At 40.0% G+C, this 18,803-nt stretch overlaps 3 protein-coding genes across 3 annotated transcripts; all 3 read right to left on the bottom strand.

The window, feature by feature from the left end:
- Positions 1 to 6,035: 6,035 nt before the first annotated feature.
- Positions 6,036 to 6,437, bottom strand: GCK72_024929 (uncharacterized protein; the record flags this gene model as incomplete). Its single annotated transcript, XM_053736121.1, has 1 exon — positions 6,036 to 6,437. One exon carries the CDS (start codon positions 6,435 to 6,437, stop codon positions 6,036 to 6,038), a length of 402 nt encoding a protein of 133 aa, XP_053579687.1.
- Positions 6,438 to 10,539: 4,102 nt separating this feature from the next.
- On the bottom strand, positions 10,540 to 11,325 carry GCK72_024930 (uncharacterized protein; the record flags this gene model as incomplete). Its single annotated transcript, XM_003101546.2, has 1 exon — positions 10,540 to 11,325. One exon carries the CDS (start codon positions 11,323 to 11,325, stop codon positions 10,540 to 10,542), a length of 786 nt encoding a protein of 261 aa, XP_003101594.2.
- Positions 11,326 to 12,302: 977 nt separating this feature from the next.
- GCK72_024931 (uncharacterized protein) lies at positions 12,303 to 14,515 on the bottom strand (the record flags this gene model as incomplete). The annotated part of the gene is made up of 6 exons (XM_053736122.1): positions 12,303 to 12,344; positions 12,393 to 13,019; positions 13,072 to 13,191; positions 13,428 to 13,559; positions 14,141 to 14,329; positions 14,381 to 14,515. 6 exons carry the CDS (start codon positions 14,513 to 14,515, stop codon positions 12,303 to 12,305), a joined length of 1,245 nt encoding a protein of 414 aa, XP_053579688.1.
- Positions 14,516 to 18,803: the final 4,288 nt, after the last annotated feature.

Raw genomic sequence — 18,803 nt, forward strand, 5'->3', positions numbered from 1 at the left:
GGTTCGATTCCTGCTCGTTGCGTTAAGTTTTTCTTTTTCTTTGCGTTGATGCCCTAAAGTTTATTTGACAACTAGAGTCAAAGTTTGCAAAACCAGACCGGAAGAGGTCAGAACAGGAAAAATACCAAAATAATGTCATGTAAACATTAAGAAAACATTATGCCTACTATTTTTGGATACCGGTTGCGCAAACAAAACTGTGTGGCCGTATAGACAAAATTTCGTATTCTGTTTCAATAGGGAAATGGATTAAAATCTGAAATGTTTTAATGTTTCCCATCAACCTTCTCCATTTTTTGTTCCAAAAATTCCCAGCCAGAATAAACCGTGAATATGAAAATATTCATTTTAGGGATGTGTTATTTATTTATTTATTTCATCACAGTCATTAACTCTTAACTGGACAAGAAGCGGCGGTAAAAGGGAAAACCTGTTGTCAAAAATAGACAAACTCGTCCCTATGGCGACTAGCAGTCAAAAAATATTTTCTGTATCATCCAGTAATCGTACGATTTCATAAAAATATTATTTATCAAAGCTTTTCATAGCGTTTTTGCCAGAATATAACATTACAACAATCGATCTGAGTATCCTGTTAATTTCCTTTTTCTTTCTTTTTTCTTTTTACACCATGTGGGTGTTTATTGCACCAATATATTTATTCGAGTAGCTTATGTCTGATACGTTTTTCACCAATTCTCCATTACTTTACTTTTCTTCTAACCCAAACATTACAACACGTTACACTTGTTTCTAAACATTTCTCTCAGCATTCCTATCATCAGAACAAAACACACATAAACACTTCAAAATTAAATTTAAGAATGAAAAAAACGATCTTCATACCTGTATAAGTTTCTACAATCTTTTTTCTCCTCCCTCTCTTTCCCTCTCGCTTTCCCACGCGCGCTCTTCAACACCTTTAACGTCCCTCTCGTTCACCGGGGGCATAGCTCAGGGGTAGAGCGCTCGCTTCGCATGCGAGAAGTCCGGGGTTCAATTCCCCGTGCCTCCAAATCCCTTTTGCATTTTTTAGAGGGGACTGCCTTGACAACACATGACTTCTCGTTCGACTGGTCTTTTATAAATTTGCGGAAATTGACATTTTGACCATTTCCAAGTTCTCAAATCCATGTGAAACTATATCACTAGGTATTACTAGCATCCAAACATCACAGAATGTTATACAAAAGCAAAACTCGACGCAACGAGCAGGAATCGAACCTACGCGGGCAAAGCCCAATGGATTTCAAGTCCATCTCCTTAACCACTCGGACATCGTTGCACAAAACATCATGAGCCGTTCGAGGTATACACCGAAACCAACGACTGAAGAGGAATGTGACGAAACGAGAAAAAAAAGAGCGGACTACTGCTGGTTAGGCGGTTGAAACGACAGATCTATAGAGAAAAAAACGAGGAGAGTTAGTGGTGGTCAGTAGACGAACAAACCGATAACAAACAGGATTGGGGTTGGTGAGGGTCTTGTTGTGTTAGGTGACTCAAAGCAGAGAATTTGTGTGTTTGTGTGTGGAAAGTTTACTAATTTCAAGATTATGTAACTTTGGCTAGTGATCTGTACAGAAATTCACAATAATCCACAAAAGTTGCCCAGATAGGTTTTGATTACACCAACAACTCTTATTTAACAGAAGAAAAACAAAAATGTTGCAATCGTTAGAGACAATCTTATATAATATTTGCATTTGAACATTTCAAACATTGAAAATTATTTCTATAGAAAATGATGTTCTTATTCCAGCGCCGATTTCGAATTTCATCGTTTTCCTAATAAGAAATTCTCATACTTGTCAACAGGGCCGAAACGGGCCGACACGGGCCGGCTCGTAACTTGTGTCAAAATAAAAATTATGAGATCAAAAATATACCAAAATGTAGATCTCGATGAGTTCTATGCCCGTGACCTACTACGGGCCGGATGGATATTTGTTAATGTGCCGCGGGCCGGGAAAAAGTGCCAAAAGACGCGAAAATGGCCAAAAAAGCCATTCTAGCCCGGCCCGCGGAACATTAACAAATAGCCATCCGGCCCGTAGTAGATTACGGACATAGAACTCGTCGAGATCTACATTTTGAAATATTTTTGAGCTCATAATATTCATTTTGACGCGAGTTAGGAGTCGGCCCGTTTCGGCCCGTTTCGGCCCGGTTGACAAGTATGGAAATTCTCATAATCTCGAACTTTTTTATTAGTTTTTATCAGGATGTGTATAGATAAATATTACAGAATATACTAGGTATAAGATTCTTTATCATACCATAGTACTTTTTCCATTTTTAACCTAATCCACACCTTTCTCGATCCAAGGTGTGCCTAGCGGCGTATTATATAATCCATTTAATGGAGATTCCAGGCAGTTCCACCTGAATAGACGAAAAGCGGGGTAGATCAAAGCCGGACAAAGGAGATTCTAATCCGTCCACTTGCCAGAACGAGAGCATGTTCAATCTTCATCTTTTGTCTCAGCTTTATCTCGCTCAATTTTTGCATTTTTTATAGCTTTTCGGTTTTTTACTGATTTCTGACTGATTTCGGAGAAACAATTTAATCAAGGTTGAGAACTCTTATATCGAAAAATAACGACATGTATTTCACTCCACAACATTCTTGAAGCTTATTAGTCGTTATTGTTATGCGAGCGGTGATACGTCCTCCTAAAATAGGCAATTCGGCAATAAAGCAATCAAAACGAATGGGTGGAGTCAATGCCAGTCTTACCGTAGAAATATAAAGCACCTTCGCCTGATAATTCTCCGAATTTCTCGTTAACTTTTACACCTGCTCTGGTAAACGAGATTCTAGAATCTCATTTTTATTTTCACTCGTTTTCATTTTTCGTATCTGCAAAAGAGCTACTTGACTATGATTTTTTTTGTTCTCCCAATTTTGTATTTATAATTGACTCGAATATTTTGTTTTTATTCCGGTTTTGACTTTTCGGAAAGGATATTTTTTTCATTATTGTGAGATTGTTATTCAAAAGTTATTTGAATTTATAGCATATGAGTCTGGCATTTGTGAAGCTCAGAAATTCTTCAAGCACGAGTGGGATATAATTTGCGAGAAACTTGACAGTAGTAATTTCGTGAACTTCGAAGATATCAAACATCCCAAATTTCACATGTTGCTCCAAACATGTGGAAAGTTGTATTTTCATATTTTCAATCATTCTGTGTTGTAGATTTCTTTCGTCAGAGCATTTTTAAACGTCATTATTGTATTGCTCAAGTTGTGTTGAATGACATAATTATATTGACAGACACATCCCACGAGATTGTAGTGACGTAGATTTCTATTTTACTGTTTTTTGATCAACTTGTTCTCAAAACATCGAGTTTCTGATATTTGTAGAAAGCTTTTTCCTCTCTGTCCATCAAAATACTGACTGAGAACCAAATCTATTGGCAGATCCAGTAAGATCGAAATCCTGAATGTGATAAGTGGTTCTTTGTGACGCACCATTTCACGACGAGGCTAATTCGTTAGTTCTTCAAGGTTCTTGAAAAGTTGAACGAGATGTGTCCGTGAATAATCTGAGTAGCTTCGTTGCCTGAAATCATCTGGAATTCTCTTTTGCCCTGCTTTTCTCACTAGACAGCTTTTTGTGAGTTCGGGAGAAAGTTCTTTAGGATATCTCAAGCATATTTCCATGACATTCATTACTTTGCTTTCAAATCAAAAAACGTTATCATGGGAACCAATATTGAAAAATTAAGTATTAGAGGTAAATAATGTGAGAACAATAGAACTTTGAAAAAAAGTCTAATCTCAGAAATTGACACCTGGCTTGCTGAACCGGACTCAGTTCTTTTTATTCAATAATGTTGTTTGAAACTTTTCCAAATTAATTGGGTTAATCATGACATGTTCACACTAAAGTTTTAAAAACGACTCACAATCACATATTAGCCCAAGTACCGTAAGATGTACCACCTCATAAGCGGTGTGAATAAAAAAAAGATGCAGATGTACTTGGTAACATTATCAGCAAGGTACCTTTATTGTTCAATAAATCAAACAACCGAAATGAGCTGTCAAGTCTTATACCTCAATTTGACAAGGTAATGATACCTTTCCCAATGCTACTCCGTCTATACGAGTTAGACTAATTGGATTCACCTCTTATTTCAAAATTCAAAAACTGACATATTCAGTGCACATGTCTTTTCCTCTTGCCAGTTCGAATAATCTCTCATTTTTCTATTCAAGAAGTTCACCGATTTAGATTACACCCACTCAATATCACGAGGGAAGGTTTTTGTACTTGATCAGAAGTACTCATGAAATTGTTTTCGATGGCAACATATTTCTATGATTCTGCTTTTGAATTGACACGAATCGTCAATTCATAGTGCTCTCTAAACCAGAAGACTGGACATATGTACTTGTCTTCTATCTGGTATCATATCTATCTAATCGTCTTCAGATTCATTTCTTATTTTCAAGTCTCACTTCGAGTATTCCATTTTCAATAAAATTGGATTAGTTCTATTTTCTTGATTTGAGTTTTATTCGACTCAACTGCAACAAGATTAGTCGGAGAGAAAGCTCGTAAAACCAATAACAGTTAGTAGTCATAGGTAACGACACCTTGAAAAAGTTGAAAGTGGATATGAAGAATGGCTTGGCTGGATTATAAGAATGTTGTTCAATTCGGTCAAGAAGTCAAGTTATTTTGTTTGGAGGCTTTGAAAACAGATTGTTGTCAAGGTTTAGTGTTTATTAATAGATCGTTCTTAATTAGTTTTGTTTAAATGTATTCCAGAACCACAACTTTGAATGACAAGGAAATCATAAAATGACTGCTAATAAACTTCGAGACCAATTCTAGACATTTTTTTCTCATTTTCTGAGTTTGCCAGACATGTTCCAAGCAATTAGTTTCACTAGTTGTTGCTTCAGACTTTTCAAAAGTGGCTCTCTCGAATAATCTTATTTTTAGGATATTATGAGATATTATTACTTCCTCCTTGAGCAGATAACACACTAGTCACAACCAAATAACATTAGAAGCAGAAAACACAGATTAGTAGAGAATTGAGACAAGAATAAGAACTACACATGTGAGAAGGTGATAATTGTTAGATTTATGATAGATTTGATGTCATACTTCTCATCAAAACTTAATTTAAAGTTTTGTTCTGAGCGAAAATCACCTTTATAATATCAAAACGTTTAAAAACATCAAATGCGGTCAGTTAGGCGAATTTCAACTATTTCTTACAAACTTGTCAAATTTGCACCCAATCCTGTCAGCCCGGCTTTAAGGAAAGACACCTTTTAACCAAATGTTATTGGAATTGAAAACATTTTATCTATAAAAATCCATTTTTTGATGTATTACTAGATTTGATTGAATTCTGAAGTAGAGTAAAAAAAATCGACATTTTTGGAAAAATTTCAAAATTTCGTTCAAAATTTAGAACAATTTTTGAGTTTCGAACACCTGGCTCCAGACCGGGTCATGAAAATTTTCATATTCGGGCCGTTACAAGTTTGATTCTTAACAATTTTTTTGGGAAATTTCATAACTAGTGACTTCCTGAAATTACTGAAAATGAAGAAAGACGGAAATACTATGCCAAATCCAGTAGCGCCCCAAAATCCTCGAATCCCCTGAAGGCGATTTAGGATTGGCAGTAAGAGGAAGAATAAGAAAGAGAAAAAGACGACTTAATCTCGGACAATATTTTTTATGAAGAGCCATAGGCAACCAACCAGTTCTCACACAGGATTTTGCCATCTTTTTTCCTCTTCTGACCTCTATTCCGTCATGCCTTCATACACGACTGTTTGTAAGTTTTGTTGGGTGTGCTTTGCCTGATATCCTCACCATTTTGTTTATTCGTGCGATCTTTTCCAAATTATAAGGTCCATCCAGTTTCCGTAAACTCTGCCACTCCGGGGGCGGACTTGTCCATTCACACAAGCCTGCAATTTCGACAAAAGAGCAAACTCTCCGATCGTTAAATTGGTAGTTACACGCATCAAAACCTACTTATTTGTTTCGGCACTAAACTTCGTCTTCTTCTTTCCCTCCAACCACCTCACTCCTTCTAGAAATTTTCCACCCAAGTGTACTAGTAGCACTCTGTCTAATTTGTTTATCTGATTCTTGGTTTAGTTCCAGAAAACTTCTGAGATGGAGAACATCAAGGCTACCACCGAGCAACTGCGTGCTGAGGCTGCGATCCAACGGAAGAAGGTATCGGAGGTCTCCAAAGAGTAAGTTGTCATATCCAATATTCATTCGAAATATTATTTGAATTATTTCAGACTCCTCGAGTACTGTGAAAAGAACAAGGGAGGCGATCTTCTTGTCTCCGGACCAACCAACGAGTCGCACAACCCATTCCAGGAGAAGAAAAGCTGCGCCGTTCTCTAAATTCTCATCATATAATCCCCATCTGTCCATTTCCTACCAAAAATTCCTATCAGTTTTTTGACTCATCCTATCCTATACCGTCTATTTCTCTTTTTTCTTCCGCATCTCTAGTTAGATCACAGCGTCCGTCAGAAGTTTGCTGCATTTTGTCGATACTCACACCAATGATCTCGATTTCCACTTGCAATTCTCTTCTTACTGAAAGCCCCCTTAGTTTCTATCTTAGGAACTGACCACTTAATGATCAGTTCGGGTTTTTTCAGCGTATGTTACCTGAAAGACTGTTTTCTCTTAACTCTAACTGAATGCACTCATTTTCGTAGCATCCGTTTTTTCCCCCGCGAACTGTTTGACAATATTTCTGATTCATTCTTCTATGTATCAATAAATTATTGTTGATTCTAAACAAGTGAGATCGTTATTTAGAATGGTTTTGTTATTGGACAGGTAAGTGAGTGTAATTCTCATCTTGCAAAGGGTAAGTATTTTGCAGACCGTCGAAAACAAACCCATTATACCGTTATGTGTTCTCATATGCTACAAGGCACAACAGTATTACAGGTAATACTGTAGTTTGAAAATGCACTCACTACTAGCCAAACTGAAAAGCATGTGGGAAGGCCCCAAGGCCCAGGCCGGCCGCGTATTGAAAAATGTTTGAAGGCCGGCCCGGCCGAAGGCGCAGCTTTAAAAAATGACCCTTTTCCAATTTTAATTGAAATTTTTCAATTTTTCCTCGAAAATGTGACCATTTCTGATGATTTTTCAGAATTTCTTCTAATTCAGAATGATAGTCAAAAATTTGATTTTTTCGCAAAAAAAAATTGAAAAAATTGTAATTTGAAGTTTAGCGTCAAAACACCCGGTCTTTTCCTTAAGAAACCTAAGGCGCCTTTAATCTAATTTAATTTAATTTATTGACACAAAGAAAAAAAATCAGTAGTTAACACTTGAGACCTGATCAAGCCCCTCACGAGGCGAAAGACCAGGTAGGGGTGGGGGAACAATGTATAAATAGAGGATCATAATGGCAAGATAGGGTTGGGGAAAGATAAATTTAAAACCGAATATTGTGGATGTATTGGTGGTGAGAATTTCAAAAAGAATAAATTAATATGACTGACAGTTAAAATGGAATGGGGCGAGTGGGGGGCGATATAACATATTGGAGGTGAAAAAGCTCATAATTATAACCGCTTAATGGATTGTTCAAGAAGGGAGATGAATTTACCGGGTGGGAGAAATTCGGGGCAATTAGATGTGATGGAATTCCAGATGGGGACTGTGGAAGAGAAAAAGTCATTAACTTGGGGCCTAATACAAATGAGTGTCATGGGGCGTCTGTTAGAGTTGGACAGTCTGACATATGCCTGGATTTCAGGGAAAAAAGTAGCGCCGCAAATGATTTTATAAAGTAGAATTAATTGTGATTTGAGACGACGGTGACGGAAGGAGTATAAGTCAAGAATCTCGAGACGATTTAGATAGGAGGTATAGTGTATGTTACACCTCTGAAGAACTTTTCTGGTAAACGAACGAAGAGGTTTTTCAAGTTTATGAGAGAGGATGCTAGAGGGAGACGGAGAGTAAACAGAAGAGCAATATTCAAGAACTGGAAGGACATAGGTGTTGAATAAGTGTTTGTACAGAGGAAGGGATCGAGATCGAAATGACTTGAGTAGTTGGCTGCAGCGTAGGATAGCTAATGAAGAAGATTTGGCGATATGGCTATCAAATTTCAAGTGTGAATCTGTTAACAATCCTAAATCCCGTACTGCTGAAGATTCGGTGATGGTGATGGAGTCTATGTTATAAAGATGACCCGGGTTTTTGGAACCGAGCCGTAGAAGAGTAGTTTTAGTATGAGCAAGAGGGAGAGAGTTGGAGGAGGCCCATTTGGATACAGTATCGATACCGGTTTGCAAAAGAAAAGGGTCGTGAGAGTAGAGCTTGATATCATCCGCAAAAGCTGCAAAGTGTAAGCTGGGAGGAAGAGAAAGCAGGAGATCGTTTATAAAAACTAGAAAGAGGAGAGGGCCGGCTACTGTACCTTGTGGAACTCCAGAGGGTATGGGGGAAACTTTACTATTCAAAGAACCATTAACCATGACGGAGAAAGTACGATCCTTCAGGAAAGATTTGAACCAGGAAACGTATTGGGTGGGGATACCAAAACTGTAAAGTTTCTTGAGTAAGAGAGTGTGGTTTACCTTGTCAAATGCTTTCCGAAAATCGAAAAAAACTACGTCAACAGTCTGGTGATCTTTAAGAATCCTTTTGTAGTTGGACGTGGAGTAAACAAGAGAACTGGGGCAAGAACGACGAGGAAGGAACCCGTGCTGGTGAACGCTAAACTGGTGACCTACGTCCAATCTGATTTGACGGCAGATTATTCTTTCAAAAAGGCGTGCAAAGGGATCTGTTAGACTTATGGGACGGTAATTTTGAGGGGCGGAGGGATTACCTTTCTTGAAGACGGGTATAATAGTGGCGTGCAACCAGGCTTTGGGGACAATTGAAGATTTAAATGACTCAGAAAATATTATGGAGAGGGGTAAGGCAAGAGTAGTGGCGCATTGTTTGATAACGTAGTAGTTGGCTAAATGAACTGAGAAACCACATTTGGAGGGAATCTTGGTGATAGCTTGCTCAATAACCCATGGGGGGAAAAGGTCTATGGGTGGGAGTGCATGAGGGGAAGATGACGGATTGATGATGGGAAAGGATGGAGAGGAAGGCACGGTGGAATTATAATTTGACAGAAATTCAGAAGAGAAAATAGAAGCTTTAGCGGAATCTGAAGTAATAAGTTCGTTGCCTACGGAAAGATGTGGGATTGCAGACCTGCCTTTAACCCGTGTGTTTATCAAGGCACGCGATGACCTACTGTGGGGGGCGGCGAGGATATGATTTTCGCGGCGGTAAAATTTACGTTTGATACTATGCTGAATGTTTTTGATTCGGGCTTGGAATTTACGGATTAAAGCAGGGGGAGGAGTGGGTAGTTTGAGAGCTTTAGAATATGAGGAGCGTACCCGTTTGAGCTGCCTGGCAAGGTTAGAAGGACCGCGGGTTTTGACAGGAGACATGAAGGGGGTGTGGGAGGAAATTAGATTAGAAAGGATTGAGATAAATTTATCATATTTGTCAGATGCTGAGGGGAGGGTGCTGAGTAGAAGATCCCAGTCAGTAGAAGCCAGTGAAGAGTTTAAGGCTTTGAAATCGCATTTACGGTAGTCAAGGCGATTGCGACAAACGGGTGGAGGTCTGGATGTATTAGAGTTTGTAATGGGAGGTCCGAATACACAATGAACGCTGAGATGATCTGAATTGAGAAGAGGTGGACTACATTCTAATTTATAGATGGGAAAATCGTTGGATGTGATGATGAGGTCGAGAATGTTGGAAGAAGTAGGGCCAATTCTAGTAGGAAAGTTTGTGAGCTGAGCAAACCCACGGGAATCTAGAAAGCTCTGAAAGTTGTGAGGAGCATGAAATTTATGAGACCAGACTATTTCGGGAAAATTGAAATCCCCGATTAGGAGGCAAGATTTGAGAGGGAGGAAAGTATTCAGGTGATTAAAGAGAGCTTCCGACTCAAGGGTGCGTGAATCGGGTGGTCTATAAACTAGGCATATAGTAAATGGAGCGAAGTTGGAAAAAGAAGCAGCGGCTGGTGCAATCTTGCAGGAAAGAATTTCAGACTTGTGGAGAGGATAGTGGACTGCTGAATTAATTTCAATTGGAGAGACTGTGATACTACTTTTGGATAAAATTGCGACTCCGCCTCCTCTAGACTTATGATGAAGGGAGGGATCGCGGTCAAACCTAACGATGTTGATATCAGGAAAGGTAAAGAGAGAAGATGATACAGTTTGATCAAGAAAGGTTTCGGTTAATGCTAAGAGGTGGTGGTTGGAAGATCGGAAGAAGTCGAAGATAAGGCAAATTTTAGACAAGGAAGCGACACCGCGAACATTGGAAAGTAGAACATCTAGGCTTATGTCAGACTGTCTGGATTGGATGATTGGGGAAGATGGAGTCAGATAAGAGTGAGAAGGAGAGATGGAAGAAGAAAATGAAGGAACTAACTTGTGAGAAGAGAGAAGGGAAGAAGGAGGATACCAGGCATCTAGATAAAAGGGCGAGGGTTACGGTTCAGCTTGTAGTCGATATCCACCATGATATACTTGGAAGACTTTTCCTTCAGATTGTTGTCGTATACGAACTTTCTCGATTCGTAAAGTCTTTTCAGCTCCTCCTTAGTGAGATCCCTCCGAGCTCGTGGGCGGTTCTGGATAGACGAGAGAGACGGGTCGGAGTTTTTAACTTTGTAGAAACCATGGAGAAATTTGTCACGCTCGGAGTTGTTAGCGAACTGGAGTTTCAGTGGACGACAGGCGGTCTTAGAAAAGTGACGATGTGCTTCGGAAGGCACCGGGAGTCCGTGAGTGGTACTGAATTTTGTGAAAAAAACCAGGTCTAACTTCTCCTGATCAGGGTCTTCTTTATTATCTGGCATCCTCTCGACGACGGCCCGGGTGGCCTTGTCCATGATTTTAGCGGCCTCTTTAGCAATAGAAAGTGTATCGATAGGCTTAGCCAAACCATTCGAAGCAGCGTTAGCGTAGGATTTGGTATTCGTGGAGGGATCAGTGAAGACATCGTCGCGAACAATTAAACTAACCGGCTGTCCGATGGGAAATGGGTCTGGAAGGATAGGACAAGTGTCGGTCAGCCTTTCGCTGACTTTGGCGGACGCGGATTCCATCAGGCTAGATTGAAGTTCATTGATTTGGTGGGTCAGTTTCACGACATGATCGTAAAGCTTCCTGTAGTCTTCGTAGGCAACATAACCGTCGATAATATCAGAATCCGTGAGAGCCCTTTTAAGGCTAGGGGGGCCGTGTTTCAGCATCGAAATATTGATAATACAGCAGAATATAGAGTAGAAAAAAATCAATGGTAGAAAAAAATCAATGATAGAAAAAAATCAATGATTTTTGATTTCGCTGACATGGCCCGGCCCGGCACAGTTCGGGGCTTGACAAGTATGCTGAGATATCATTCGAAGGAAGAAATCTATAAAAATCTGTCCAGCCTTTAGAACTATTTGGCGATTTTCATCAAAACTTTCCTGAAATGTTCAAAACAACAGTTTTTAACCCATACTCAACGCAACCGCCGCGCTCTCAATTTAAATCAAATTTTTAACGGCAACTTGCGTTTATTTTCATGTTTTCTAATTCTGAAAATCATGATTTCCGTATTTAGTCGCTTTCAGGAATCCTTCAGATGCCAAACAAAAACTTCGTAAAAACCATTTTAAACAGTTTATTATAAAATAAAAGTAAAAACCAACCAAATTATACATAAAATGCATTCGAATAGCCCTTTGATCTAAAAAGAGACTCTCATATACATAAATATACTCTCTAGATGATCAGCTGATTATTTGACATGGTGAAGTGTAGCAGGAAGCATGAATTAAAAACCGGGACACATAAGCGTTTTGAGGGGAGGGGAGGAGTGGGCTGTAGAAAAAATGCTGGGCGAAACAATAAATCAATATACGGGCAAATACCATTGAATTCAAACGTGTCTATTAAACTAGTAATCAATTTGTTTGAGAGAGAAATTATTTGCAAAACCGGTAAAGAATCATCTACCATTCTGATATTATCTCAGAATTTATGAAGTCTCTCGGCTGGCTAGCTCTTCAAAAAAGCTCAACGTAAAAATCCGACTTTTGAAGTCGGTCCCAGTAATGAAACAAAGGTGGAGAAGAAACAACTTCGAGATTTTCGAAAAGAACCCATCGTTTAGTATTAAAAATGCGGCATTGAAGGAAGAAATGTAGATTATAGATGAGGGATTGGAGAAGTCGGCCGACGGTTAAATGTCACGCATCCATCCGTCCTTGATAATTCGCCCGTACTGAAAAATATATACTAAGAACATGTTTCATATCGAAACTTCTCTTACCTGAATGTCGTTGATTGTGTTGTAGAACTTTTGCATAACTCCGTATTTGCTGGCCATGGTTGGGATCTGGAGCTCTTCGTACTCATCTGTGACTTTGTTGTGGTAGAGGATCTTTCCAACTGGGGACACGACGCAAGCAGTTCCTGCTCCGAACATCTCGTAGAGTCTCTTCTCGGACAACGCCTTCTTGACTTCTTCCATGTTCAATGTACGTTCGGTGACTTTGTATTCTCCCCATTCTCTTCCGAGTTGAAGAACTGAATCTCTGGTGACTCCTGGGAGAATGAGTCCGCGATGAAGTGGTGGGGTGATCAGTTCCATCTCTCCCTCTTCGTTCTTCCAGAACAAGAAAATGTTCATGGTACCGACCTCGGTGAGATCCTCGTTCTCTCCGTAGAGCCAGAGGACTTGTTGGCAGTTCTTGCTGGCGGCTTCCTTTCCAACCCAGATAGTTGGCGCGTAGTTGCATCCCATCTTGTATGCTCCAACTCCTCCTGGGAAAGCACGAATGAAACGAGAGTCGGCGAGTAAGCTGACTGGTTGGAAACCAGTTGAATAGTAGGCTCCGACTGGTCCAGTGATCACGAACATCTTGGCTTCAGTGGAAACTGCGACTCCAAGAGTTGGCTGAAAAATTGTTGTTTTATATTTAAGTCTGTGTCGTAGGTAATAATCCTACATCTGTTCCGATGAGTGTTGGACGCATGTAAAGCGAGCAGACATCTGAGTTTGGAACCCATTCTTGGTCCAAACGAAGCATCTCGGTAAGCACACTGATCATCTCCTCGGAGTCGAAGTCCTGAAATTTATCCATTTTATTTCTTTCGTGAAGTATTTTCTTCTCCAAAGTTATTTACTGTTACCTAGTCCCTTGAGACGTTCCCCTCAAACTAATTACTTCTTTTCCTTCTTTCACATGCTTTTAGTGGATTGCACCACGTAAAGATGAATATCACTTAATTGGTTTTCTTCCGAGAGCTTCTTTTTTCTTGTTTTTGTTTTTTATGTTTTACAACACGAAAGAAATCTAATTACCGGAAGTGCAGCACGGATGGCGGTTCTCTTCATACGAGCCATGTTCATTTCTGGACGGAACATACGGATCTTGTTATCGACTCCACGGTAGGCCTTCATTCCTTCGAATAGCTCACTGGCGTAATGAAGAACCTGGAAAAACGGGATTAGTTCTGCTAATTAGTTTCCTGTTTTGTTCGAAATTGCTGTATGATCTCCAGAAGAATTCTCAAATTTCTAGTTTGATGCAGGATGCTCATAACCTAGAACTCGAGTTACATGTCAATCTCTCATCATTTTTGGTTCGTGGTCCACCAAAAAGTTTCACTTTTTCTAGTTTTGTCACTTCAAAAGTTTCACATTTCTTTTCTTCGTTTTTTCTATCCCTATCCGATTTCCCTGCGGCTAGAGGTCAGATAGGTGAAAAGACAGGTGACGTTGGTTGCATCATCTTTGAAAATCTTCGAAAGTTGCTGCCCGCAAAACGGATAGAGATGAGACGCCACGGAAAAAATGTTTCGATGGCTACCTGATATGATGTGGATTGCCACGTGACGTCTGCCGTTTTGATTGACATAACTTTTCGCACTTTCTCATTAATAGCCTAATTCTAGAGATAAGAGAGTTGTCACTTCTGGAACTATTCTGGCTAGAACAATGACCATTTATGGCGCCATTTCTGCTAGACTTTGATTGAAAGGTAACTGAACGAATTTTATGTCATTTCTGCTTACCTTTGCTCCTGGATGAATTTTGAGTTCTGCAATTGGTTCGATCTTTGGATGATGCCATCCGGTCTCAGCATCCCAGTCGCAGGTCATCATGTAGTCAGCGTAGGTGTGTCCGAATTTGAGCTTGGTTGGGTCTAATGGCTTGGTCTTTAATTGAGCTGGGCTGGCAAGTTGAATCTCGAGGTCTTTGTGCTGAAAATAGGAAGAATGCATTATTTTGGATTCGTTTTTGGTGCAGCTTACGTAGAAAGTCTTCTTTCTGTCGTATTCCTTGTGAATCTCCTCTCTTGGAACGGTTTCCAATCTGGCGGCGGAGGCCATGAGTCGGGATCCGACATAGTTGATGCGTGGAGCGACTCGCGACAAAATGGCTGGCATGATTTTTGAAATTTCTGAAAGAATTATCAGTTTGAACCTTCGAAGACTGTGGGAAACGAAACGAGTGACCGATTGATAGCGAGGAAGTGATAATAATATAAGTGTTAATTAGAAACAAGATTAAAAAGCGAGGAAGTTGTGTCTCCACGTGTGGAGAGAAAGAACAGGACATCGAAAGTGTCCAGCTGTTGTGGCGATACAACGCAGTGCATATGGACGGGCGTATTGGCGCCAAGGGGGATGGATAGTATGGCAAAACTGGAGAGTACAGAGAAGGGGCAAGTGTATGGCGGTTTGTGGGCGCTAGGCACGTTGTAGAAAACATCTCCTAGTGTTTCTTGGCCCTCCTAGCCGCAGACGACGCAATGAGTTCAACTGAGACTTCAAGAGAATCAGAGAAGCCAATGGAAAGCAGGGGCCCCACGAAGGGTGGCGGGGCGCACGTGGGGAGAGCAGCGCGAACAAATGATGAGATGTTGTGAAGAGTGTGGCCGATGGGAGGGTATCGGCGGGGCAATGTTAGAGGGGCGGGAAGGCGTCGGCGACCGACCGATCGACCGCGGCCTCCCGTCAGGACGTGACTCCGCCTACTTCTTCCTGATCGGAAAGCGAGAGCTTTTGACCTGAAGAAAGGCAAAAACATGTGGAGAGAAATGGAAGGTTGGGCTCTAGTCGGGAGACGTCATCGGAGAGAAAAACTAACTTTCAATGGCAGAACATCAGGAGATTGAGAATCGCAAGATTCCCCCTCATAAGAGGGGAATCGTTCGATTTGAAATTTTTGGATCTGGAAGATTCTGATTCTAATAGTTTCAACCAAAACGTATTAATCTTCAGAAATGCACAAGAATTTTTGAACTTCTTAATTAAAACACTACCGTATCGGATTACGAATGTTTCAAGCTACACTTAAGAGCCTTATTTCAAAAATCAGATCTCTCTTTTCAAATGTTGCCAACTCCCGACCAAACTCCGAGAAGAACGACTGCATCTCCGAGTGCGTCACTTGGTTCCCAAAAATAAAAAACCTCCTGAAACCCATCAAATAACGGACAGATAGAAGAAACAGATAGAAAAGTAGGGGAAAGAGAAGAAAAATCAAAGTGTGCTCTTGAGAGCCTTGAGGTTTGTTAAAGCTCAAACAAAACCTTTCCGTCACAGTTTAGCAGACCTGTGGTCGTAAAAAATGGTAGTTCAAACAATACATGTAGCCACGTGAGCCACTGTGTTTGGATAGTTAAAAGCAATCAGAAGCGCTCAGCTGAATGAGGTTTAACTATAGTGGTAGTTACTACCAAACCTGAGAAAAATAGAATTGGGGGATCGGATCCTGATTTTCAAGGAATTGGAACAACTATCATGTCTAAAAGTTATGATTGACCTAGTCTGTTTTGATAATCTTCTGTTATTTGGGTTCAAAATCTTCCGTGAGTGCTTCTGACAATAGTATTTTTAGTACTAACAGGAAATGACGAGGTGAAGACAATAAGCACGAGGATCCCTGCACATTTCGACCGCAGCCACGAGCTCCACGTGGTTCCTAGTCAATGGTTGATGATCACAAGAGTCGTGGCCTAGACGAATAACAAAAAGAAACAGAGACCGTGAGAATGTTGTCCTTCGATGACAATGGTTGAATGTGATGTAATATCAGACAAACATTTCAAAACCATCATCGCCTCGAAACGACCTAAACGAGCAGATGAAACACGAATTGAGAGCATTGAGACAACACCAATAACCAAGGGAAATGGTTGGCCAGCAGTTCTCGAAAAGAGATTACATCATGTATGGTAACAGCCTTGCAGGAGAGAAAGAGAAAACTGGAGATGGCGATAAATTTCTAAGAAATATTTTTACTTGTGTCAACGGAAAAAAGAATCAAAATTGGAATCATTTTTTCTCTTGTTAATTTGAGAGATATGGCTATCTATACTATCTATACGGACGTCAAAGAAGAACTATGCGCCGTTTTTGGCATTGGTGATCATTTTGATCATAGGTCGGCAGTAATTAGTCTGGACGTCTTTATAATCACTTTTCCTACTGTAATGAGTTTCTTTTTTGAAAAAAAATGAAAAAAGATGGGAAGTATCGTATGACGGTTTTATGAGAACGCGGGGGCAAAATTTATTACCATCTTCCAAGACATCAGGTTCATCACCACCTTTTCCAATTGTTCTTTGAGGTTTAAGAAACGCAGAAAAGGGGAAAAACTTATAAAACAATATAAGAAAAGAAACTCTTAAGTTTTTTTTTTCTTTTCCATCATTTTTTCTTCTTTCCAATCTTCCTCTCTGATAATAAAGTTTCTCTTGGAACACGGAAATATGTTATCGCTTCGACGAAAAGCGAGGGAGGGGAAGATGTTATCAGCTTGTGGAGGCAAAAGAATCGTATAGTTGGGAGCGACTCAATCGAATGACCAGCACTGGTCACTCTTGCAGCGATCGAGCCATTACAAACTCTTTGCCTTTTGATGATGAGAGTGTAACTGAGAGATATTGAGATAAAGATCAGTAGATGATGGGAAGTGATTAGAAAGGAAGAAAAAAGTAAGAAGAATCTAAAAAAAAAGATGATTTTCACTGATATAAAGAATACAAAAAGTTGAGAGAGAAAGTTTTAACGGCATGCCATCCCTTTCCCTTTTTAGAGCCTTCTTACAGTTTGCCAACCATGAAAGGGAAAAGAGATATGAGAGAAGGCTATTCGACTAACACGACATGGCTAATGATGGATTGGCTGAAAGGTCTGAACGAGTACTTGGGTTCCCATCGACACTGTCGTTCGCTATCACTGACATCAGCTGGGCGAGAATCACGTTGGTCAAAACAAAGTGATGTGATGATCTCGACTGGAGGAGTTTTTGAGTATATATATCGAAACAAGAATGGATATTGTTAAATGAATGAGGAGAATAATCAAAGATTAATTAGGTGGAACAGGGAAATATGTACGATGATCCGGATTGTTTTGGATGGAAATTGAAATTTACAAAACAATATCGATGCGATCAAGAACGACACTCTAGACGGTTGTTACTTAAAAACACAAATTTGAATGACTCGTATAAATGATTACTATCGAAAAAAAATCCGATCTTATTAGGCAAAAGAATCGGGAGAGAGACAAAAAAGGCGGGAAAGTGAGCGAAAATGACGAAATCGGAAACGGACGCGCACATATATGAGTCCTCGGCGAACCGCGCGGAAGACAGTGACTAAGACAGTCACGTGGTTGCCTATAATGACGGAATGAAGATAAGAATATTAATAATGCGCACGCGGCGGGAAATAAGGAGTAGACAGTGGCAGAGTACACGTCATCACCAAAACAATAACAACTGGTCCATTGACTGTGTGCGTAGCAAGTGTGCGGGTACCCTGCGCACCCCGTCTTATGCACTGAGCATACTACACATATACGGACTGTCTCCTTTTGGCAGGTTCTTGGCGGGTTCATATCCACAGTCGACATCCGTCTGTAGGTGTTTCTTGTAGTTTGTAGTCTCCGATCCTATGATAAGAGAGAAAGAAAGAAGCTGGTGAAACATGACGGAGCAACCTTTAAAGATGGATCACATGACTTTCAAAAGTTGACAAGCCGATGAAAAAAGTAGTTCATCTTTCCGTTTTCGTTTTCACTTTCTATTTTACTTCTTGGAATGTGTGTTTGACGCCAAGAAAGATAATAAAAGAGTTGAGAAAAAAAAAGAAGAAGATAGGTTTTGAGAGTTTGGGAGTTTGATCTTGACTTGTCAACTTCTCAAACTCCAGCTGTTTGGAAGTGAACTTTTTCTATTTTCTGTTGAGAGGAACAACAAAATCTAGTGTTTGCTCTTGAGACGAAAAAAAAAAGACGAAAAAAGAAAAGTTAAGGGATTGAGTGTGTTGGCAGGATGAATTGAGAAATGTTCTAAGTGTCAGTAGTTATTCAGGGTAAATGTGGTTTTTGGGTTTATATGGAGTGGTCCATTCATGATTGCGGTTCATGTGACACGTGGGTCACGTACCATGGGCTGTTATATTTGAAGCAAAACATCTGAAACCATCTGATTTCAGAGTTCTGACAGGAAATGATACCAGTTTCAACACAACACGTTAATTGTCATACGATACTTATTTCAATTTTCCTGCGCACTTATTTCACCATAGCCAAAATTCAAATCTAGCCCAGATTAAAGTTTGATCTCCAATCTCCACGGCGATATTCTCACGCACTTCATTTCCTTCCGTACACCTGGCGTGGACACAAATAATTGGACACAAGTCTCATTTGCATACAA

The sequence above is a fragment of the Caenorhabditis remanei genome, chromosome X (assembly GCF_010183535.1).
Source record: "Caenorhabditis remanei strain PX506 chromosome X, whole genome shotgun sequence".
NCBI classification, from domain to species: Eukaryota; Metazoa; Nematoda; class Chromadorea; order Rhabditida; family Rhabditidae; genus Caenorhabditis; species Caenorhabditis remanei.